Below are 24114 nucleotides of genomic sequence, written 5' to 3'. Positions count from 1 at the left end.
CTTTCTGCCTCCACTCTTGTTATATCTATTATTCCCCTAGATTCACTAATGTACTCGTTTTCTTTAATGTACACATGTTCCATCAGAAGCTCTTGACCTGCGGGTCACAATTCATCTGTCATTGTCTCCAGCAGAACCCTTTTTTTCACAATTAGGTCAGGTTTATCTCTGGTTTTATCTCATCTAGAATGTGAAGTTTCTCATACTTAGCTATTAGTAGTAATAAAAGGGGGGCCCTGGGGTGATTCTCCTTACAAGAAGTATTGCTGTAAGTACTAATAGCATCCACTAATACCAGCGCTTTAGTTGTTTTTTGTTTGTGTGCTAATCTTTGTTTTATTTGCTAATCTTTTTCTTGCTTTTCCCTTATAGCAGACCTACTCCAATGAAGTCCATTGTGTTGAAGAGATTCTGAAGGTGAGCTGATTGATAATTATTCCTCACTTGAAGACACACTTAAGTAGGCAGACATATATTCATTTTCTTTGACTTGAATGAACACTTGATATTCCGAACTCCTTTAAATAGTTCGCCTCCTCCCTATCATACCTCCCAAAGCAAATTAACCAGAATAATAAGAAAAGGAGGCTTAGGAAACCATCAGACTCCCTGACAGATTTTAATTGAAATGAACTCTACAAACTTCAAGACATTTGGACCAGAGTTTTTGGACCTCTCCTTCAGGCTTTTCTGATAAAAAACTCAAGGGAATCAGTCACCAACACTCCCACCCCTTACCCCCCTAACCCCCCAGAGAGGAGACTCCCTGTGTTGCTGCAGTGGGAGGCACCCCGGGTTAAGGAGTGCTTGATTTTCACCTCTTGGTGTTTTATAGGAGACACATCATTGGTGCGGGCCCATCTTCAATGAGACCGTGAATTTTTTAAAGGGATAAAAAGAAAAACAGAAAGTATATGGACATCTTTAGACCTCCCTTGAAAGGGTTATTTTTTGCTCTTGTTGATTGAGACCATGCTAGGAACATTTGTGCTGCCTCTACAAATATATCATTGAAGCCATTATCCATTTGTTCAGTTTTCCTTGCACACGGATGACAAATTCCTTCTAGAATTCAGCTCCAGGGAAAAAAAATTCTCCTCGTGAACCAGCATGCTTTCTTTTTAGCAGAGAATTATACAAACTGTTATGGTTCCCATTTTGGCTTTAATTTCCAGGAAGTTTAGAGCTAAATTTAATGCTCAAGTTCAGTAGGTATAATAACTGAGAATTTTGTTTATTTCTCATTCCTCCTCTCTAGCTTTTAATTTTTTTCCATGTAACTTTTAGTGATACTCTCACTTTATCTTTTACTATAACGTTTCTGAATTTTGGTTGGTTTCTTTTTTAAGTAGAAGAAAAGTGACACTTGTACCTATTAATTTTTATCTCTACTGTATACTTTTTTCCCTCAAAGTATATGTTTACCCAGTTATTTTTGGCTTAATTTTTCATTGTGAAGTATTAAGTGAGTTGGTGCTGAAACCAGTAATTAAGTGTGTTGGTTACCTTCTCACTTGTACAATTTTTGACAAATGTGGTATCTAACCAAATGTTCGGGAGACAGTTCCATTAGTTTTGTTTTTACTGTCTTTGGTCCCCTACTTTTATAGTTAGAATTTTCTAAGAAATACCTCTAAGGAAACGTACTTTGTACTGGCTGAAAATGAGAATTTTTTGCCAATCAGCAAATAAGTACTAATAAGTACTCTTGATTGGGCTTTTGTTCTATCTTTTCCCTCTGGTATTTTTGAAATTCTTTGGTAAGATGAGTCATAAAAGTAGTACATGTCTTAGTTGTAAAATACGACCTTAGCATTTTCTCTGAAATTGTGTGTGATTTGTTCCATGGTTGTTTCAAAAGTAAATGCAACAATGCTGATTATTCGCCTCCTGCATGTGTCAGATGCTTCTCTTGTGTTTTGATGCGCTATGTGACTTGTCAAATCCTTTATGTAAGGTGATGGTATTAGACCATCAGGAGAGCACTTTTAATTTAATAAACTAGCCCTTCCTCCCTCGCCTCTCTGCCAACATCACGTTAATGGGTTCTTGCTTACCTGGAAATCCTTGAAAGTAGATGGTTAATGCAAGCCACGGGTGAGTGTGTTCATTTGGAGATCATAGTAGAGAAAGTAAATTGTAGGTTATGCTGGTTGAAGAGGGGCGTGGATGGAGGTCGCTGGACTTCAGTCTCCTCCTGAGTGGAGTGACAGCCCCAGGCTGGTAGATAGTAGATGACTCCAGGGTCAAATGCAGCTGTCCCTCTTTGTTGTCCATCCAGATAACTTCCCTCTGCCTAGTGGTTCCTGTTCTTATCTCCTGCCAGTAATTTACGAAGACTGCCAGGAATCCTAACAAAGATCTTCCTGACGGGCGATAGAAACAGTAACTAGTCCCCGATATTGTTTGGTTCTCCGGTGGAAATACTAACAGTGGAAGTCTTTTACTGAAGGGGCAGTGGTAGCCTATGACTCGAGCAGACCGGCAGGGTGAGAAAATAGACAGACTCTACCAGAAACCGGGGATTGGTTATCAGCAAGGGTCCAGACGGGGATGGTGCACTCAGTGGGCATGTGAAACGGCTCAGGTTTTCCATTTCCAGGGCCACAGCCTGGAGAGCCTTTTGGGGAAGTTTCTGCAGTGTTTTGTTTTGTTTTTTCTACATTATCTCTGTGCAGCATTCCAGGGACACTGGTCCAGTGAGTGGTAGCACCATGATTTGCTCACTCATTGATTTATTCCGCAAGTATCTGTGAAGACACACATACTTTTCTCAGCACTAGAATAAATGCCATAGGAATAGGAATCCCTTCCTCTCGTGAAGATCACGGAGGGGGAAGATAAATATGTAAGTGTCAGCTGTTGGTAAGTGCTGTGAGTCTTAGAGCAGGCAAGTGAATGGACGAGAAAGCAGAGGAAAGAGGGCAGAAGCCTTGAGGTGAGAGCAGGTCGGCGTATTAGAGGAGCGGTGAGTCTGGAGCAAAATGAACAGGGTGGAGGGTGGGGGGAGATAGGAGCAATGGCACCTGGAAGGTCAGGAGCGAAGCAGGTGCTCAGTGACTTACTCCCATTCACGTGATAAGCCATTGGTGAAGCAGGGGGTTAATTCAGGGCCCAGCGATTCTGGGCAGCCTCCTCTCCTTATGGCCCCAATCCTCCTAAGGCCTCACTTCTTGTAAGCTCAGCGTTTAGGGAAGTATATAAATTCTTTTCACACTCCCAGCAAACCACTTAAGGCCTGAAAGAGTTTACACACTTTTCCAACTGCCTAATTTAATAGTTGGGAGCAGCCTTAGGCACTGAGAGGACAATGGATGTTTCTTGGGAATCACTGGTGACTAAAAGTCATAGACACTGTCGGAATTCTAAAGAAATTCTTGGAAGACCGAAGGGTGGTACTTTCAGACGCCTCAGTTATTACATGTTCTTACATCATAACCATTGTTTTTATGGTCCCACACCTTCAAGTATAGTCGGATAAATAAAACAGCAGGAAACTCTTTGGTGCAGTTTTGAAGTTCTTTAAAATCTAGGCTTTTAATTAAAAGCTGTAGTGCTTTTAATTGCTTTCTCTGATCATATATTCCAACACTTTATTTTTGTTTCTTTGGTTTATGGTTTTCTTCTTTGTCTTTGGCCACATAGCCTGTGGAATCTTCGTTTCCCAACCAGGGATCAAACCTGTGTCCCCTACTGTGAAAGCAGAGTCTTCTTTTTCTTTTTATGGTACATTAAAAAAGAAAAAAACTTTTTTTGTTTAGTGTTGGGATATAGCCAATTATCAATGTTGTGGTAGTTTTAGTTGGACAGCAAAGGGACACAGCCATACACATACATGGATCCATTCTCCCCCGAACTTCCCACCCATCCAGACTGCCACATAACATTGAGCAGAGTTCCATGAAAGCTCAGAGAGTGGACCACCAGGCAAGTCCCTCCAGCACTTTATACTTTGGAAAAAGAACTGGTCTTCGCCTGCCTATTCCTGGGAACTGAGGCTTGGAGCATGCAAACCCCTCAGGCTAACCTGAGCAGCAGAGTCAAGAGAGTTAAGATCCTTTCTGGGACTTTGGCTCCAGAGCTGTTACTCTTTCCATTCTATTTTCGTTTAGATTTCCTCTTTTGTACTGAACAATGGTTAGTCGAGTGAGCGAGGGCATGATATCACCTTTAACAAAAATTCCTGAAGCCAGCATCGGTTACTTTGCTTGTCACTGTGCCCGGTGCTTTATGTCTGTCCTGGGCCTCTGCAACCTGAGGGCAGCTGCAGGGCCTGGTGGGGAGGATATGGGTGGAGGTGGGCAATGGGGATACTTTGCCTCCAGCTCCATCTCCAGGTGTCACAAGCATCAGATGGCATTTCTAGGGGAGATGGGGTAAAAGCACAGTGCCTTGTACAGGGGAGGTAACACGGCGTCATCTGGGGGCCCCAGCCTACTACTGGAGGGTTGCCTGTCAGACCTTCAGCCAGTTTTCCCGGCAGGTCTGGCCCGTGCGGGGATGGGTTTTTTTCTCTTAGAACGGCCGCAGAGGGGCCATTCCCTGCACTCGCAGCTCTCAGCTTCCTGGGGGACCTGCCCCTGGCATTTTAGACCTCGTTTTTCTCAGCTGTGAAAGGAAAGGTCTGGTGATAATCTCCAGTGGCTGTTTGAACTCTTGAACAAAGTGTGTGCATGCATACGTGTTGTGTGTGCATATTTGCAATTAGACACCTTTCATCTGACATTTTGTTTCTCATTTGTAAAAAATTATTTTTAACTGGGGGATAATTGCTTTACCGTGTTGTGTTAGTGTCTGCCATACAACAACAGCGTGAATCAGCCAGAGGTGTACAGATGTCCCCTCCCTCCTGAAGCCCCCTCTCACCCGCCCCACCCCACGCCACGCCTCTAGGTTGTCACAGACCCACTGGTTTTTTAGCAAGTGAATGAGCTTAGAAAAACAGGACTCATGTCAAGAGAAACATATTAATTTGTAAAACAAATCTTGCTTGCATGTAAACAGTGAATAGAAATGAAACTTCTGTTAATGGAAAGGGCCAGTTGCTTTTTAACGCCTTCTCTGCAAAAGTTCTTATATCCTAATAATGTGTACCAGGGAAGGGTCAAATCCATTAAAACTCTCCCAAGTGGAACAAGTGACCTGAATTACTTGTTTGCTTAAGTCAAACAGGAAAGTTCTTCTTCCTTTGAACTTAAATAATTCCAGGAAATGCAATAAAGACGCTGAGGGAGAAAGCAAGCATTGAGACAGGACTGAGTGTTCGTAGTTACATAAGCCGGTAACACCTACTACCGTTTTTTATGCTTCATGCTGTTCAGAATGTTCAGACCATTCATGTTCTGTGCTCTTGTTTTCCTTCTTCAAACTGATCTCTTCTGAGTTTTGTTTGTTGGAGAGCTTCAGCTTTTGAACAGAGCCCACCAAGTAGGAATTTTTATTTTTTAAGTCACTGAAATAACTTTTAAGATTTTACTTTCCATTTACCATCACTCCACTGTGCATTCCGTTTAAAAAGTTGACTTAAGTAGCAATAAATGTTCTATTTATAATTTACTTTTTCTTCCCGTTCCAAATCTCTTTCCAGGAAATGACCCACTCATGGCCTCCTCCTTTGACAGCAATACACACGCCTAGTACAGCTGAGCCCTCCAAATTTCCTTTTCCCACAAAGGTAATTCCTTACGAGTCTAGCAGGCACTTCATCCACACCAGTGACAAGGTCTGAAGTATTGCTGTGTGCTGGATTAATCAAGTACTATTTGTTGAACTCTTTAGAGAATAGGTTAACATTGCAATTAATTCAGCTCCTAAAGCGCTTCCTAATGCTTTCAAATGCTTCTTCACTCTTCAGTTATGTCAATAAGAACGTCTTACATGTGTGTAGGATTTTGTAGAGTATGAAAGTAATCAAGACTTTATAATAAATTCTTTTTTTTTTTTTTTTTTTTTTTTTTAGAGTCTTTTCCTTAGGGGGAACAACAGAGGTACAGGGGGAAAAGTGAGGTGGCATGTCTGTTTCCTACTTCAGAATTTAGGTACATACAGACACACTTTTACACTTGTCATACCTCCTGCATTGCTTAAAAGTTTTAATGTGATCAGCTACATTTGTGGTGGTTTTAATAGCAAGGTAAATTGCTGACTTACAAGATTCTTTTGAAGTATTTGTGAACAATATATTAAAAACATTGCCCCTTTTTTTTGGTTTTGGTTTTTGTACTTTTGGATAACCTTCAGAATATAGAAATGTCACCTCAGATCTGTGTTCAATCCAGCCTGGTATACATGCATATTGTTGACATATTATCACTATTCCTTTCCATGATGTCATTGAGAATTTAATCTACCCAAACCAGAATTTGCCATGTTAGATACTAAACATATTTTCTAGTGATAATTTTTTTCTTAAAAAATATAATTCATTATTGATTTTAAGGTAAAACATTATACTTTGGAAGGAAAAATGAACTCTAGGGAACAGCAGAAGACATAAAACCCATTTTATGTAAAAATTAGATTTATCAGCATTGATCAGAATCAGCAGTGGCACAACCTTGGATTTACAAACCTTAATATTTTATTAACTAGAGATTTTCATTTTTCTTTCTAGGATTCTCAGCATATCAGTTCTGCAGTCTCAAACCAAAGTAAGTAAATATGTGGAACTGATTATGGCATTGGAGAATAAAGCATGTTTTTTACTGTTTTAATATAGAAAACATTCATGGAAAATGATGAGGTTAACCTCAGCAGAGATGAGGTTAAAGCTGGGAAGGGCAAATATAAAGCTGTTCTCTAGGTGGAATTTCAGATTAACGCGGAGAGTTAATGAAAGTGTCTTACTAAAGTACCTAACAAATATAATTTGGCATTACCTGACATGTGATCAATATCTTGAGAGTGACTCTAAAAGCATTGTTACCCAGGAATTGTATAAAAGAACAGATTGGAGTATTTTCTGTGTTTCTTGTGTTTATTTTAAACAAAAGAAATTTCTGCAAGGAAGCGAACACACAGCTTCTTTAGACCTTCTGTATATATTGGCCATGTAATTCTTTTTTGGTTCTTTAAAATGGATTGTAAATACTGGAGAATTCAGGAGGAAACAGAACCTTAACTGCGTTTAGCCTTTTTCTTCATCCGTAACCCTTTGGTTCACTAAATTCTTTGTTTCCCAACTATATCCAAGGCATTTCAAGCCTTACAAACATGACTGATGTACTTCCAGTCATTTAGTTCATCAACATATGGTAAGTGCCCAAGTTACGATGCATTGGTCTTCACAGGGCTTAGGGAGACCAAAGTAAGGTGTGTGGTGTGTTTATACGTGTGAGAGAAGGTTGCTCATAGATATTCCATGAAGGTAACTCTTCAGATCTCTGCATCTCATTCTTTTCCCTCACTTATATTTTTCCCTTGATTATCCAGTTGTTTCAATTGCAAGGATTTGAGGAGAACAAAAGAGATGAGGAAAAACAAGAAGTGGCAAAGTCTTCCTCTAGAATAGGGGAAGCCTATAGCCTAAGAGTCAAATCTGGTGTCCAGCTAGTTTTTGTAAAGAGGGTTTTATTAGGACACAGCCATGCTCATTCATTTATTATTAGTCCCATGCTATATAGCAAGCAAAGTTTAAAATAGTTACCATCAGACCTTTACAGAAAAAGTTTGCTGCTCCCTGCTCTACAGATACTGAGTAAGACCTTGTAAATAATTCCTAACTGAATTTCCCCCAAATGCAGAGATATGGACCTGACCATCTTGCATGGCATTGGGGAGATTGGGAAATCTTTGTTTCTTAACCTCTTGGCAGCCTATCCAAAGATAGATTACAAGTGAAGTGGCACAGCTCAGCTGTGGGCAGGACTGCTATGTACCCCTGTCCTTGCTCCTCCACCCCCCAACTCCCCCCCGCCATACCTTCTAGGGCTGCCAGTCATGCATATTATATGCCTTCTACTGAGTCACTCACAGCTTGCATGATTGCTACCTCCTGGTTTAAAAAGACCCTGTGATCCTTTAAATTGTGTGATTTCTCCTTTTAGCAAAATACAGTTGAACTTGGCCAGGGGTGGAGGCCCTCCAGGCCTGTGGAATAGTGTAGGCTGAGTCCTCCTTGCCCTGATGAGAAGTTTTCAGATGCTGGCAGGTCTTCTATAGGTCTGGGCTCAGCAAATGCTTGTTACCTTGGGGTCTTCTATGCTGCTGCCATTTTGTCTATGGGTTCTGAAAAGCTGGTTTACCCCTGTGAGAATGTGGGTGGGTGTGGGGGAAGGCGCTAACGGACCCGAGAGGGGTCTGGTTGTGTGTTGCTCTAAGATGGAGTGGAGTATGTGCAGATAATAGCTTTCAGCAAAGTGAAGTGTGACATCTGTTTCTCAAAGTATGCCCAACAAGCAAATTCAAATTTAATGAAAACTTTTGGAGTCTGTAGAGAATGAAGTGGTAAAGAACCCGCTTGCCAAGGCAGGAGACAAAAGAGATGGGAGTTTGATCCCTGGGTCAGGAAGATCCCTTGGAGGTGGGCACAGCAACCCACTCCAGTATTCTTGCCTGGAGAATCCCATGAACAGAGGAGCCTGGTGAGCTGCAGTCCATGGGGTTACAAAGATTCAGACATGACTGAAGCGGTTTAGCATGCACGCACACAGAGAATGAAGTATATCCCATATATACATCCCTGTATGTCCCGGGATTTATGTCCACATGTGCAAAAAACACAGCTGCTTGAGGATTACCAGAGCCTCATGGAGCTTAGGACCTGGTCAGGATGTCTGTGTGGGAGCCTGTGTGCATGGACTTTAGCCCCTTTAATTTGTAATCCCAGCCCTAATTTGCTAGCCAGATGGGGAAATGATCTAAAAATACCAGGTAAGAGCTGCTGCCCCCATGAGGATGAAGCCCTGAACTGCAGTTATTCAAGGGTCTCCTGGGCCATTTGTGGTTACTCTACTCCCTGCTTCTGAAAGGCACCCATGTTGCCATTCAGCTTCTGCATCAGGTCCAGACACAGACACGGTCTCCCAGCTGCTCTTCAGTCTCTACACTTAACATTTCCTGTTCCTTTCTGGGTTATGTCAGGTGGCACCAGCAGGTTACTCTTTCTGAGAAACTGTTGTATCGTGCCCTGGTGGCGCCTCAAAGTATTAATGTCCCATATGGCCCTTGGAGCCCTCTGACCTCCCCCGGGCCCCTCATGCTGCCCTCCACACACTCTGCACCCCAGCCTTCCCCTTTCTCATCTGCACCATTTCAGTTGCTCCCACTTTCCTGCCTTCCCTCACATTGTCTGTTCTGCCCGAGGCCCACCTTCACCCTTATCTCCCTCTTGCCCACAGTCATTTCTACTAAAAAATCTCACCCATCCTTTGCAACACACACAATTAATTTTCTTTCTTTTCTGATTTGCCTTCTTTCATCACGACCAGTGGAGTGATGAATCTCTAGATTCCCAGGACGTTTCATTTAGATGATGGGTTTGTGTACTGATCTTTCACTGCCTAGGGTTGTAGCTTCGTGTTCCTGTTTGCTGTCCCTCAGTCCGCTGTACGCTCATTGAGGACAGGGGCAAATGTCTTGAGCATCTTGGTGTCTAAAAGGCAGTTTGTGACCAGCAGTTGAATGAATGAATCAGGGGTGTTGAAAGATGGGGGGATAGGTGGGAGCACAGGCGGCCAAAGACAGAGGCTGTGAAAGAAAGTGCTAGCAAATCGCTGATGGATGTGTGACATCAAACCAGGTGGGGTTGGCTGGCAGGGTAGTACTCAGGGTTTTCCAGTTCTGAGCAAGCCCTCTCTCAAGGTGTAACATAAATGTTATTTTATAATAGCTCTCTGTTGACAAAATTTACTAAGTGTTTAGGTGAAAAGGTGGTGGGGAGATAGCAGGAAAAAAAAAAGAGGGGATTTATAACTAACAGTCTCGAATTTGTCATTATGCTCTCTGATCATTTTTCCCTCCTCCACAGAACAATATGATACATCTTCAAAAGCTCACAGTAATTCTCAGCAGGGAACATCGTAAGTAACATGCTTTTGTTTATTAAAAGTTTATAACGTTATAATTTCCCATGTAAATCTGTTGCTTAGATTCACCCCCCCGCCCCTTGCTTTCAAAAGATGACTCATAAAACACTGCTGAGTTGTGATGGGAAGAAATGACCTACATTTCTATTGGGGTTAAGTTCTCCCGTTGAAAGTTTAGGCACCTTAAGCGTTTGCTAAGGGGTTTTCTCAAAAAGAAAGGCATTTGAGCTGTTATTTACATGTTAACTCTGGAAAATAGAAGGTTTTAGCTTTATAAATTTCAGTCTTAAATAACTTTAGCTTTTGGAAGCAAATCTGGGGGGATGTGCACAGTTTCAGATTTTCTGCCACTTTTTTGGCCTCGTTTTAACTAATAAAGAATGTCTTGCTGCCCAGCTGTTCTTTATTAAGGCCAAGTAAGTCCAGATATGTTTGGGGTTTTTGAAACAGTTGAAACTACATAGTAGAGATTTTTAAACCAGCATTTTGACCTAATTTGTCATTTCTTGGTGGTATTGAAGTAATAATTCTTTTCATGACTAGCAGTGGTTCAGCTAGTGAGTGAGGAGATCTTTCTCGCCTCAGATGTTTGATCAGTTACTAACACAGCATTGCTTGCCTCCGAGGACTTCAACTTTCTTCTTATTTTAAGGCCTAGTATTTGTCCCATGCATTTTTGGAAGGCGGTGCTGTGCTGGGTTGAGTATTTTGGAAACTGTATAGTTGAGGCAAAGAGGTTGTTTTCTGTCTTCACCATGACTGAATATGAGACTGGGTAAAATAACTATTTCCAGTGCCCGGTCCTCGATGTAGTTACTTTGACTTCTTGATGGTAAAGTAAGAAAAAAAATAGTTTGGTTATTTTTGTTGTTGTTGTTTTTGTTGTTGAAAAGAAAAATTTATTATAGTTTCCAGGTTGGATTTGGGTGTATAATAAAAACCTATTGATGAATTTTTGCTTTATTCTCCTTTACTAGAAAAAAAATTAACCCCATGTTAGTTATTCTTGGCCTTTTTGTTGTTGTTGTTTTTGCCTTTTCTTTTTCCCTTTCTTTTTGCTTAAAAATAAATTTGTTTTTACTCCTGCGTTCTGCAGCTCGAGAATCACACCACCTTAGATTGCATTTAGAGGTGCAGGTGGCTGGTTAAGCCAGTTGATGGCTGGTGAAGGAGCGACAGGACACCTCCAGGGACACACTCACACTTGCAGTAACCCTGTGGATGCTCTGTGAGGTCCCTCAGGCTGTACACCTTGTGCTCTTGGTGTGATGGTTGGTAGTAAAGCCGCATAGACCATAAGAGGGTCCGGCTAATGTCTTTATCGAGGGCAGCGAGGGAGGGAAGGCAAGTTGAAGCGCTTGCAACCGAACAAGAACTGGGCAATAAGGGCAGAGACCAGGAGCTCCCTGCGGAGCAGAGCAAGCGGGGGCAGCTGCACCAAAGGACGGAAGGGGCTGTGTCCTCGGCCGGTGTGCAGAGGGAGAAAGGCAGCTGGATCTGACCCGGCCCGAGCTGCCCCTGCCCACTCCGGTTTCCATCCGCTTTCAGACTGAGGTCGTTCGTAGGGACTCAGAGCGTTTTCTCTGACCATGTTGCTACTTGGGGTTGCTCTCCTGATGAAGTGAGTTAAACCACTGAAATCAGAGGTATCTGCAACTTTGTAACAGATAGCTCATATCCTGTGACACGTGTAGTGTTTTCTCTATTTTTTAATTTGAAAAATTTTAAATAATTTACATGTATATTTATTTTTTGGCTGTACTGGGTCTTCGTAGCTGTGCAAGGGCTTTCTCTAGTTGCAGCGAGCAGGGGCTGCTCTCTAGGTGTGGTACCTGGGCTTCTCACTGCCGTGGCTTCTCTCATCACAGAGCATGGGCTCTACGGCACTGGGGCTCAAATGTCGTGGTGCGCCGGCTTCGTTGCCCCGTGGCATGTGGAATCTTCCCGGACCAGGGATTGCACCTGTGTCCCCTGCGTTGGCAGGCGGCTTCTTAACCACTGGACCACTGGGGAAGTCCCTGTCGTGTTTTCTGGATAAAAACTATTGCTTTGCCATGTATAAAATTAACCTGGAGAAGAACATTTGTTTTGATCCTAATAGATTTGGAGAAGGGAGGAAAGCAGGGTCTGGTGCAGGTAGAGAGAACAAGAGGGATGTAGGAGAGAGAAGTCTTGAGGCTGGATGAATATGGTGGGTTGTATGCCCAGGGGGTTGGCAGTGTTGATTAGTGCCGACATGAAATGTCCCAATGGGGAAAAGATTCACTTTTATGGAGATTGGATGACAGCCAAGTCCCAGTTAACTCTGTGGAGTGCAAGTGTTGTTTCAGAGTTCGTATGGCCGATCTCTTAGCGCTCACAGGCTCATCTGATCTTGTGTCAGCCTGAGGTTCTTTGACAAGCAGTTAAACTGTCTGAATGGCACAGAGCCTGGCAGGGAGACCGTCTAATGCACTTTGGATGTCAGGAAAGAAGATGTTAATTTCAGGGTCATTTGTACTTTGGTTTTAAAAATCAATCTAGGCCTTAATACTTTTTCTTTCAGAGTTCCTAGTACTTGGGCCTCCTTGCAAAAGTGGAATGGTGCTTATAAAAGGGGGGAACAGAAGACCTGGTACCGGAGAATAAGCTGTGGAGAGTCTATGTTAACTTTTAACATCTGTTCAGACTTGGGGGCAGTAGCCAGGTGGTAGAAGAATGTAGGTGTGACAGAAATGTCTTGAATCCGTTACTTTTAATCTCTGTAGTTGGAACTCTAGTTAGCTGTCAAGTGATGAATTCATTCTACCACGCACCACTGGGGAGGGATTAGCTAGGAATCCAATGCTATTTGCTCCCAAGTTTAGGGGAGGGGATATTGATTTAAGGGCTCCTAGCTTTGGAATTCTCTGCCTTTCTAAGACTTAGGTCTGTTGAGTTCTCAGGGCACAGTACAAAGTATTTTCTTTTTCTGTACAGCTGTTAATGCCCTTTGGGCTTCCCAGGTGGCTCAGTGATAAAGAATCTCCCTGCCAAGCAGGAGACATGGGTGTAGTCCCTGGGTCAGGAAGATCCCATGGAGGAGGGCATGGCAACCCACTCCATTATTCTTGCCTGGAGTTTCCCCATGGAAAGAGGAGCCTGGTGGGCTACAGTCCATGGGGTCACAAAGAGTTGGCTATGACTTAATAACAAGAGCAACATTATTTCCTTCATGTGTGTGATCGTGGATAGTACATTCAGACACAGTTTCCTAGTACCAGTGCTTTTGCCAGCCTCTCAAAAGGGATAACGTGCTAATGTTTTAGAAACTATACAGCAGTTGATGGGCATTGTTGTGACTGACTTGCTTCTCCTTCCCACCCTCTACCTCCCCCCACATTGCCAAGTCCTGACTAGATGGTGCCCTCCGTTATGTTTGTTTTTGCTGCAGAAATCATCAGTTAGAGCAGTGAGCAATTACAGCAATTTGAAAATATAATTTTTAAATATATTTATTTATGACTGTGCTGGGTCTTTATAGCTGCACAGCATGTGGGATCTTCCTGGATCCAGGGATCAGATCCGTGTCTCCTGCATTAGCAGGTAGATTCTTTACCACTGAGTCACCAGGGAAGCCCAGCAATTTGAAATTTTTATCACTTTCTTGGAACATCTCTTTTCACATGAGGGGAAGCATTTGAACCTGAAGACTGGGGTTGGGATTGTCCTGGAAGTTCAATCGGGGTTCACTGGTGGCTCAGATGGTAAAGTATGCATCTGCCAATGCAGGAGACCCAGGGTTCAATCCCTGGGTTTGGAAGATCCCCTGGAGAAGGGAATGGCAACCCATTCCAGTATTCTGGCCTGGAAAATTCCATGGACAGAGGAGCCTGGCATGCTACTGTCCATAAAGTCCCAAAGAGACACAACTGAGCGACTAACACTTTCACTTATATGTGTGTGTGTGTGTGTGTGTGTGTAAAACTGAATCACTTTGCTGAACAGCAGAAATTAACACAACATTATAAGTCAGCTGAACTTCAGTTAACAAAAAAGTTTGTGCTTTATGAAGGTGTCTCACCTGAGATCTTTATTTCAGTTGACAGCTCTGACTTAAAGGGCTATTTGCTGATAAATGTTTGGAAGAAGTATTAATAGTAGAAGTTACCCTAAGGGGCTAAACTTATAAATTATTTGTCCTTGTGAGTATACCCCTGTCCCTTATTCACAGTTCATCAGCTCTTTTGAAAACAAGGAACATATATTTGTGCTGGTCAGTGATACATTTGTACGTCTACCTAAACCTTCAGCTTCGCAGAATGGAAATAAAGAGCTTTTCATTAATAATAATAATTCTTGGTTCTCAAATATCTGGCATTGCTAGAAAAAGATGCACTCTGTTTTTATTCCCAACTGAATAAGTAATTGTGAATCCAAAGTTACTGGTATTCATAATTATTTTAGTGACCTAGATATAGAAGAAAATGTTCTGTTTTTCAAGAGAAAAAAGTAGAGGTATTAAATGAAAGAGAATAAGGATTATAGCTTTTTTTCTTTTTTTTTTTTTTTTTTAAATGAGTTACTATTAGCCATGCTATGGAAGATGTGAGAATTTATAATACTGGGTACTGAAAATTTCCGTGCTTGGGTGAAAGCAAACAAGTGGTCATTCTGAACAGTGTTTGAAAAATTTGCTTATTTCAGAATTACAGTTACCGGAACACATAAATCAATATTTGGAAAATGGTAAAACTCCCAAATGCAGAAGCACCTCCTTTCATGGTAGAATTACAGTCTTTTGGAATAGTCAATTTAAGTCTTGGATTTCTGGCTTTAGTAGACCATATTCTAGGATCTCATGCAGGACAATATTTAACTTAACATTGTATGCAAATTTATGCTAGGGACTTGCATAATATTGAAGGGATATTCTGGTGAAGCCATGAAATGACACACATATATGTATTTTTATATTAACTTTTTGGCTGTGCTGGGTCTTCATTGCTGTGCCTGGGCTTCTCATTGCAATGGCTTCTCTTGTTTCAGAGCACAGGCTGTAGGCACACGGGCTTTAGTAGTTATGGCATGTGGGCCAGTAGTTGCCCCAAGGCAAGTGGACTCCTCTCGGACCGGTTATTGAACCTGTGTCCCCTGATTTGGCAGATGGATTCTTTTTTTTTGGGGGGGGGCAGGGAGGAGGGCCCAGGGCGCCCTCCTTTCGCGGTCCCACCGCGCTCCCCTAGGCAGATGGATTCTTAACCACTGGACCACCAGGGAAGTCCAAAGCATCTTTTAAATAATTATAAAAAATACTGCTAAAGTGCTGGACAATCATCTCCAAAGTATTCCCCTTGGATCTATATATATTTCTCAAATGATGGCTTGAACTATTCTGGGAGCACCCCTTTATGATAATATATACTTGGTCTTAGACCAAAGGTCAAATGAAATGGACAAGAAGAATAAGTTTATCAAGTGCCTGTTGTACAGTAGGTGTTACGTAAATGAGTTTGTTTATGTTATGCATGAGAAAAATCATTCTCATTCTTTAACATGCTTTGACCCCAATTATATAAATATTATTCTCTGGGCTTGGTGCCAGGCAATTTGGAGATGCTTCCAAAAGTTGCCTCCATTCATCCATTCAGTACTTAATTCTTAAACACATGCTGTGTGGCTGGTGCTTGGGGAAACAGTAGCCAATAAGATAAAGCCCTTGTCTTCCATGCCTTGTAACTAAATGCAGGTGGCATATAATACAAACTAGGTGATGTGATAGGGACAGGCTTGAGGAGGCATTTGGGGTGGTGATGGTGTTGATACTTCTGGGAGGCTCAGGAAAGTGTCTCAGAGAAGGTGGCATTTGATCTGGAACCTGAATGGTGAGAGGGAGGCAGATAATACTTGCCACCTTAAAAGGGGCTTGATGGGCTGCAGGCTCTGAAGGCATTTGAAAACCAAGGAAATCAACCCTGAACGTTCACTGAAGGAATGATGCTGAGGGAAAAGACCCTGATGCTGGGTGAGATTGATGGCAAAAGGAGAAGGGGCCAGCAGAGGATGAGGTTGCTAGATAGCATCACTGACTCAATGGACATGAATTTGAGCAAACCAGAAGAGAGCGGAGGACAGAAGAGCCAGGCATGCTACAGTCCATGGGGTTGCAAAGAGTCAGACGTGGCTGAGTGACTGAGCAGTAACAATTCTTATTGGAAGTGACTCAGTTCAGTTCAGTCCCTCAGTCGTGTCTGACTCTTTGCAACCCCATGGATTGCAGCACACCAGGCTTCCCTGTCCATCACCAACTCCCGGAGCTTGCTCAGACTCATGTTCATCGAGTCAGTGATGCCATCTAACCACCCCATCCTCTGTCATCCCCTTCTCCTGCCTTCAATCTTTCCTAGCATCAGGGTCTTTTTCAATGAGTCAGCTCTTCGCATCAGGTGGCCAAAGTATTGGAGTTTCAGCTTCATCATCAGTCCTTCCAGTGAACACTCAGGACTGATTTCCTTGAGGATTGACTGGTTGGATCTCCAAGGGACTCTCAAGAGTCTTCTCCAACACCACAGTTCAAAAGCATCAATTCTTCAGCGCTCAGCTTTTGTTATAGTCCAACTCTCACATCCATACATGACTACTGGAAAAAGCATAGCTTTGACTAGATGGTCCTTTGTCAGCAGAGTAATGTCTCTGCTTTTTTAATGTGCTGTCTAGGGTCTAGTGGAAGGGACTACTCTGAAGTAATTATTTGCATATGGAAGACATGACTTCAAGGGTGTCCTTAAGGGACTGTTTAAGTCTTATTTTTAATCATACTGCTAATTTACTCGAGTAAGTGACCCCAGAGTTTGCCTACTCAGCCACCCTGCAGAGGCCTCCAAGGCCTTCCATAACCTATAACCTACCTCTTCACCTCCTCCTGTATGCGCCCCCAACACCCCAAACTCACACACATACTTCCCACTCTGGCCACACTGGCCTTGTTCCTGTTTTCTGTGTCCTAATCACCCTCCTCCATTTCTTGCACTGTGTTCCCTCCTCCTTTCAGTTCCCTCCTTGGATGTCATCCCTTTTATCAGTACAGTCTTCCCTAACTAACCTGATGTAGAAGAACAACCCATGCCCATCTTTCTCTTTCATGCTTTTCTTCCCTCTGCAGGCTTGTTATACATTGAGAAAGAATGTAGCTTGGTTACTTACCTGCCTCCCCTGGGCTCTGAGTGCACAAGACAGGGATTTCTGTCTGCTTAGAGTTGTATCCATAAAGTCCAGAGCAGGGCCTGGGACATAGTAAATACTCAGTAAATATAGAAGGAAAAAACATTGCACATAAACTTGATTAAATACCTATAAGCAATGTTTAATAGAATATCATTTTCAGTAATCATTTTTCTAGATTTTGTTTCCAGTTGCCTAGTATGTTATCTTGTACTAGTATCTTATTTATCATACTTAATGACTTAATCTTATTTATTAACTTTAATGGGTTTCCCTGGTGGCTCAGACGGTAAAGAATCTGCTTGCAATACAGACCTGGGTTTGATCCCTCGATTGGGAAGATCCCCTGGAGAAGGGAATGGCTACGCACTCCAGTATTCTTGCCTGGAGAATCCCATGGATGGAAGAACATATCTGGCTGTGGTCTATAGGGTCACAGAGAATCGGACATGATGGAGCTATTAACACACACAGACTCCGACTTCTCCCTCATTTATACCCTTGTGATTTTTCTCATATCCTTGTCTGCTGACTTCAGAAAATCTTCACTTCATCTGTGGAGTTTAAATAATCTTTCACACCTCTACCTATAATTCTTGCCTTATTAACCTTAAGGTCACATACTATAGTGAATCCTGTATCCAGTCACTTTTCCCTGTTAGCCCACCATCTCCCATAGACGACGGTCTCTTCATAAACTTGAATTCTGCCAATTACTGTCACCATTTGGAGAGTCTCCCCTTTTATATTGTGTCACAGTGTCTTAGGGGCTCCACTTTTTCATTTTTTAAAAATTTATGGTATGTGGAGCCCTCTAAATAACTTGTCACCTCCCATCACCTGCTGCACATAGCATTTGCAGTCCTTATTTCTGCACGTCACCAAAAAAGAAATCAAATCCTGAGGTGATTTTAACATTTGGGCAATATGAGAATTGTGCAGGTTTACACGTTCTCACATGCTCATTAGTGGTTTTTGAAAAGTACATATCACTTCATTTGCCATTGTGGGCACACCTCATGCCAGGGTTGTGACTTATTAATCGCAAGCAACTACTTTGAGCTTGCCTCCACTTGCTCTTTTCCAAATCAAAGGTATGGCCCGATCATAGGAAATGTTAAGCCAAGAAATCAGTGTACTGAAAGAGTTTGGGGTTCTGAATTAAGATGTTACAGCGTATTGGCAGTTGAAGCTTTGGGTAAGCCTAGTACTAAGGGATAGTAAAAGAATAAAGGCTTGTCTGGTGTGTCTTCACACAGTAACCAGCAGGCTCTGAGCTGCTGAAGCATGCCTGCTGGAACCTGTATGCAGCTCTTTCAGCTTTGCAGAACAGCTGTCTGAGGAATGCATTTGTACAAAGGGTTTGAGGATTGTTTGTAACCCTTCAGTAAGAAGTTTACGTAACCGATCATGTAAAATGTGGTTAAACCTACATGGTAGTTCAAAGAGTCGCTTTACCTGAGCATTTGCTTTCTTTTGAACAGTACCAGGCCTGGCCATATGGTTCCATATGCTTTGAAATAACTTCCCCCCCCCCCCCCCTTGAAGTTTGGAAATGAAATTCGTTATTTGACCAGTTTAAATAGTATGTAAACCAGTCCATCCTAAAGGAAAATCAGTCCTGAATATTCATTGAAAGGACTGAAGCTGAAACTCCCATACTTTGGCCACCTGATGCAAAGAACTGACTCATTTGAATAGACCCTGATGCTGGGAAAGATTGAAGGCAGGAGGAGAATAGTGTATTCATTTTACTCCAGCAGTATAGTTCTTACTTTCTTTTAAACTTGAGTCTTTCTCTCAGTGGCTTCTGGCACTTCGTTTTCATTCCCTCAGTTAGGTTTTTTAACGACTGTCCTATGTTGGCCAGAGCTAGGAGATGGCATCCAATGAAATGGCTTTTGCGTGCCAGCTCCAGCATATAACCAACTTCATGATTTTAGGCAAGTTAGGTGACTATTCTCAGCTGTTTCCTCATCCCTTAGGATGTGAGGGGGTGATCAGAGCCAGCCCATGGGGATGTGCATAGAATCAGTGCAAGTTCAGATCACAGAAAGGACACAGCTATGTGGTACTGTTACTTAATCAGCAAAAGGGAAGCTGTTCATTCAACCAGTTTCTTAGGCTGCCTACCAACTTCTAGATAAAATATGAAGGCGAAAATGACTTGATCCTACCTCAGAAAAGCTTACAGTTCAGTATGGCCCTCGGGGCTTACATTTCTTAACTTAGGTTTATTGGTATGAAGGAGATGAGATCTAAGAGGTTTGCTTGTCTTTTAGTTGGTGCAAAGGTGCTCACCCAGATGTGCTGTCATTTGTCATCTTTACATTCAAAGACCAGTCTATTGCATATATCAATAGAGTATAGTATATGAAGCATAGTATAGTAGTTTATCTTATATGAATACCCTAAAACATAACTGGTATGGTAATTTAGTGATATGCATGGCCTCAAATTCAGGTATTTGTGGCACAAGTAGGGGAGTTTAGCAACTGATCCCTTTAAACATAACACCTTTACCTGTCCTCAAGTAACATTTTTCCCCAACTATGTAGATTCTTTTTTAAAAAATTATAATGGCATTGATGTTTAATTTTCTATATTAACAAACCTTAGTCATGTTTTTTAACTAACCTTTTTTCTTTTTAGAGATGCAATATATGTTTGTTATCCAAAATTTGAGAAAAATATCTCTTCCCCCACTACTGATTTATATTGAGCTACCCATTGCTAATGATAGAATAAACCTTGGTTTCTGGAAGATTCTATGGCTACTGTTGGCTCAATTGCAAGACATAATACATTATGTCTGCTGACTCTTGTGTCAAATAAATTATGCCCATGAATTTTGATTAAGTGAAATGTTTGATTGACCATTAAGTTTGTTCAGTCTTTCCTGTAAGATGGCATGGACAACCCAAAGGAACTTTTTGGCCAACCTAATACCACATGTAAATCCTTAGTACATCCTACATAAGTGTTTGGTTTTGTTTGACATTATTGGTTTCTTCTCTCTCTTTTTTTTCTTTTTTGAGTTAATGCTTCTTTGGAGGTATCTTCAGCAGTCTTTTTTACAGGTCACTATCGGTCAGCCCTTTCGGTCTTGAATAACCTGCAGGCCTATTTTGTTATCATCTGCCTACCTAATGCTCTGAAGAGGAGAAGGATCTAGGACAGCATTTTTATAGTCCCTTTTTATTCCCTCAGAGCAGGCAGAGTAGAAGTCAGAACAAGTCCTTTCTGAGTTAACTGCACATACAGTATCTTATATACTTTCTGACTTGAGAGTATATACGCACAGAAGCTCAGCATTCAGTAGCTAAGCAAACAAAGTTTTTAGTTAGTCCTCTGCTTGCAACAGGAAGTGTGGTTGGATTACATGATCATTGATGTTTCAGGAAATTAAGGCAAATCAGCTTTATACAAAACAAACCCAATGACTGGGAAACAAAGAGGTCCATTTACTGTGGTTTTGTTGTTGCTGGTTTATATTGAATATACTTTGCCAGGTTTTTTTTTTTTCCCCTAGTTATATTATATCTAACATTTCTTCCAAAGATATATCTTTTTTTTTTTTATCAATTTTTTTATTGAAGGATAATTGCTTTACAGAAAGATGTATCTTTTGTCTTCTGTTTTTAAAGCAATAAACCTGTTGAATGACTTTTTCTTGTACATCATTATGATTGCTGCTGCCAAGTTCTGCATCTGAAGGCTGTGTCTTCTAGCCTTGCTAAAATAGGAATTTAGCTTCTACTTAGTAAATATTGGGCTTCCCAGGTGGCAGGAGATTCAGAAGACTCAGGTTCGATCCCTGGGTCGGGAAGATCCCCTGGAGAAGGAAATGGCAACCCACTTAAGTATTCTTGCCTGGAGAAACCCATGGACAGAGGAACCTAGTGGGCTACAGTCTGAAGGATTGCAAAGAGTCGGACACAGCCGAACACACATAGATAAATATTGAGCAAGGTCTATGTTTACAAGTGGCTAACAGTTTTCATTTTTTGTGAAAAAACTTATCACAAGATGTTTTTTAGTGCATTTGAAGTGATTTTTTTTTTTTTTTTTTACCATAGATTCCCCAAAAAATAATGCCTGCTTACTTCAGTGGTAGGTTAGTGACTGAACAATTGAGTTTGCAATAAAAATTGTTGATAAGAATATTGAAGAGGTATTTTTAGAAGCACTGAAGGATTGTAACTTCTATATAATTTGCTTTTTGGAACATCACTAATACTCCCTATTTTTTCCCCCAGTTTCACTTGCAACATTTCCTCAAATAGTCATGCTTGTAAATTTTGGGGAAGTGGGAGGGAACAATTATTGATTTATTCCTTTGATGTTGGATATCTCCATGGAGGAGGTAAAGAAGAGGAGGGGTAGGGAAGGGACTAAGATCAGAATAAACATGTACAGATTGGAAAATGTTTGCTTTTAATATTTAGGTTCATCATAAACCTGAATGCCTAGAGATAAGTCTTAATATAACTTTGAGGACATGAACTGAGTTTCTTTCATAATTTCTACCTGAATGATAGCAGTAAGGTTAATAATTTTTTAGACAGCAATCCTATTTGCATTACTACTGCTTTGTCCACTGATTAGTGTTCAAGCAGACAGAAGAAGAGGTTTGTGTGTGTGTAAAAAAGTTCAATGTTAATAATGTCTTTTGGACAAAGATGTAATGTAACTGGTGACAGTTGCCTCAATAAGCTTCATACATCTTTTTCTGTATTTATTAAATTTATATAGTACTTTTAAATTAATAATATTATTTAATAATTTAGTTAATGAAAAGTATTATTAGAATAATATAATACATAAGTATTAATTAATAATAGTACTTCTGGCACTGTTTTTGTTTGTTTTCTTTGTGTGGACCTGGGAACTTAAGTCTCAGGGCTGGCAACAAACCCCTTGTAGAACTTGTAGTTCTGCTTTTAATGCTCTGAATGTGTGAAACATTCAGCTTTGAAATGATAAGGAGCTTGGACTGAACAAGTTTCTGTGTTTAAATTGGAAAACTTAACATTTCCACGAAAATGAAGCATTTGGTGAATTAAAAAAAGTTATACCTGTCCCACTCCCTCTTCATTAAGTGCTTCATTAAGCACTTTTTCCTGTTTAAATGTGAAAAAGCGTTTTTGGACATTATTTTAAATTCTGCAATGTCTCTGCCCCTGCTTGTTCCAGCATGCTCAAAGATGACCTTCAGCTCAGTGACAGTGAGGACAGTGACAGCGATCAAGTAAGTTCTGTACACCCCGTGATACCAAGAGTCCTTTAATCCTCAGTATTTCAGAGCCACTTACCCTGTTTTTTTGTTCTTTTCCTGGTCCTTCTTCCCCTTACTATGAATGCCTAGACCTCAGAGAAGCCTCCTTTCGCACCTGCACCTCCAAGGTACTGTGTTCTGGTTTCTCCCCATCTACACAGAATGTTTGCTTTTTCCTACCAAATGGGGAAATTAGTCTCATTTAGTACTTTCATAGCATCTTCATGGGAGGAGACGGAAGATCACAGGTAAAAGAAAGGCCCTGTTTAATATTGTGGAAGCTTAAGTCAGCCCTAGAGAGGTTGTTTATAAAAGAGAAAGAGTCCCTGTGTCCACCTGAATCTTTAGTTGGCTCTGTATGTTTAAAATTTGAGCCTTTAAAATAAGCTTCAATCACTTCCATCAGTATCATGTAACCAGCATTTGAGAAGTTATATTGAAGAGCCCAGTGTTTTTATGAAAGGGAGAGGTTTACTCTGTCTTCAAAACTAAAGCCGAATTATTTCTAGAAGTTGTTTTCCATAGTCCCTGTCTTTGCAGTTGTGTTGATTTTCCAATTGCTTTAGGTGATTTTTAAAAATGAACTGCAGTACATTTTAGTGTGAGAAAATGGCACCCATTTCACTTTTTAAACAGCTAACCGTATTTTAGAAAATGTAATGCTTTCATTGCTGAAAATGGAAATTTTCTGAACTACCTTTATTTACCATCTCCTTTGGTAATGAATTCAATGATTTAATATGCCAGTACCTGTCCTCCATGGACAGAGCGTTCAGCTACCCTGGAGCTGTGTTAGTCCCTTGAGAGGTGGTCATCCATTTTGAGACAAGCTCACTGCTGAAAACCTCTCATCCAGCTGAGTTTTCCTGTTAATGTGGGGGAATTTCACTTAATTATGTGAGATCTTAAGGATTCATAAACTCTGCTTATTTGTAGCTCATTTTGTTCAGTCATTTCTCATGGCTTGTAACAACTTAGAAAATATGACAAAGTGACCTAACTTTGTCATAGGAGTGGAGGAGGGGGGAAAAGAGGGAAAAAAAAAATCCCTGCAAAGTGGAGGATACATTAGAGGCAGGAAAAATATTGAAAGTGTATCTCTTTCTGACTCTCACTGGCTTAAGCTACTACAAATTTGATATGAGAAAATTCTGTTTTTATATAGTGTTTGTTTAAAAATCGCCTCAACTAGTGACTTTATTACTGTCTAATAATTTTTCATTATTCTAATATAGTTATTTAATACATTGGTTATTTTGAAACTGTTTTGGGTAGATTTGGAGGCTTTCACAATTGTAGTTATTAACTGCTTTGGCTAATTCCATCTGGGCCAAGGCTTTAAGATATACTTTGCCATTCTTTGTGTGTCCAGCAGTGTGATCACTGTTTTCTCAGAGGCCTAGAGTTGTTGCCCTGTTCTGAAAACTTAACAGTTGTTATTCAGCTGATATTTGGGGATGATCCTAGACCTCTCATAAAGAAGGCCCATTTTATCATCTCCCCAAGAAGTGTGAGTGGATTATCACTTTCCAAAGGAACCCCATTTGTATTCAGCAGCCTCTGGCTATTCTGCAGTTCTCATATCGAGAATGCAGGGACACTTCAATGGATTGGCTGTTCTTTTATAAGTCA

The 24114-nt window shown here is 41.1% G+C and overlaps 1 protein-coding gene across 5 annotated transcripts in view; it reads left to right on the top strand.

The window, feature by feature from the left end:
* Positions 1 to 24114, top strand: part of AFF1 (AF4/FMR2 family member 1) — a 197521-nt gene that overhangs the window by 138278 nt on the left and 35129 nt on the right. For 4 of the 5 annotated variants that reach the window (XM_043906240.1, XM_043906239.1, XM_043906241.1 and 1 more), the window contains 6 exons: positions 373 to 417; positions 5588 to 5674; positions 6614 to 6650; positions 9968 to 10019; positions 22401 to 22455; positions 22573 to 22610. In XM_043906240.1, the coding sequence (XP_043762175.1) occupies positions 373 to 417; positions 5588 to 5674; positions 6614 to 6650; positions 9968 to 10019; positions 22401 to 22455; positions 22573 to 22610 (314 nt within the window). The remainder of the gene's footprint in view (positions 1 to 372; positions 418 to 5587; positions 5675 to 6613; positions 6651 to 9967; positions 10020 to 22400; positions 22456 to 22572; positions 22611 to 24114) is intronic. The other variant, XM_043906243.1, reaches the window with a different exon arrangement.

The sequence above is a fragment of the Cervus elaphus genome, chromosome 6 (assembly GCF_910594005.1).
Source record: "Cervus elaphus chromosome 6, mCerEla1.1, whole genome shotgun sequence".
Taxonomy (NCBI): Eukaryota; Metazoa; Chordata; class Mammalia; order Artiodactyla; family Cervidae; genus Cervus; species Cervus elaphus.
The sequence above is the reverse complement of the archived record's forward strand: the minus strand, read 5'-3'. Positions and strand labels throughout refer to the sequence as shown.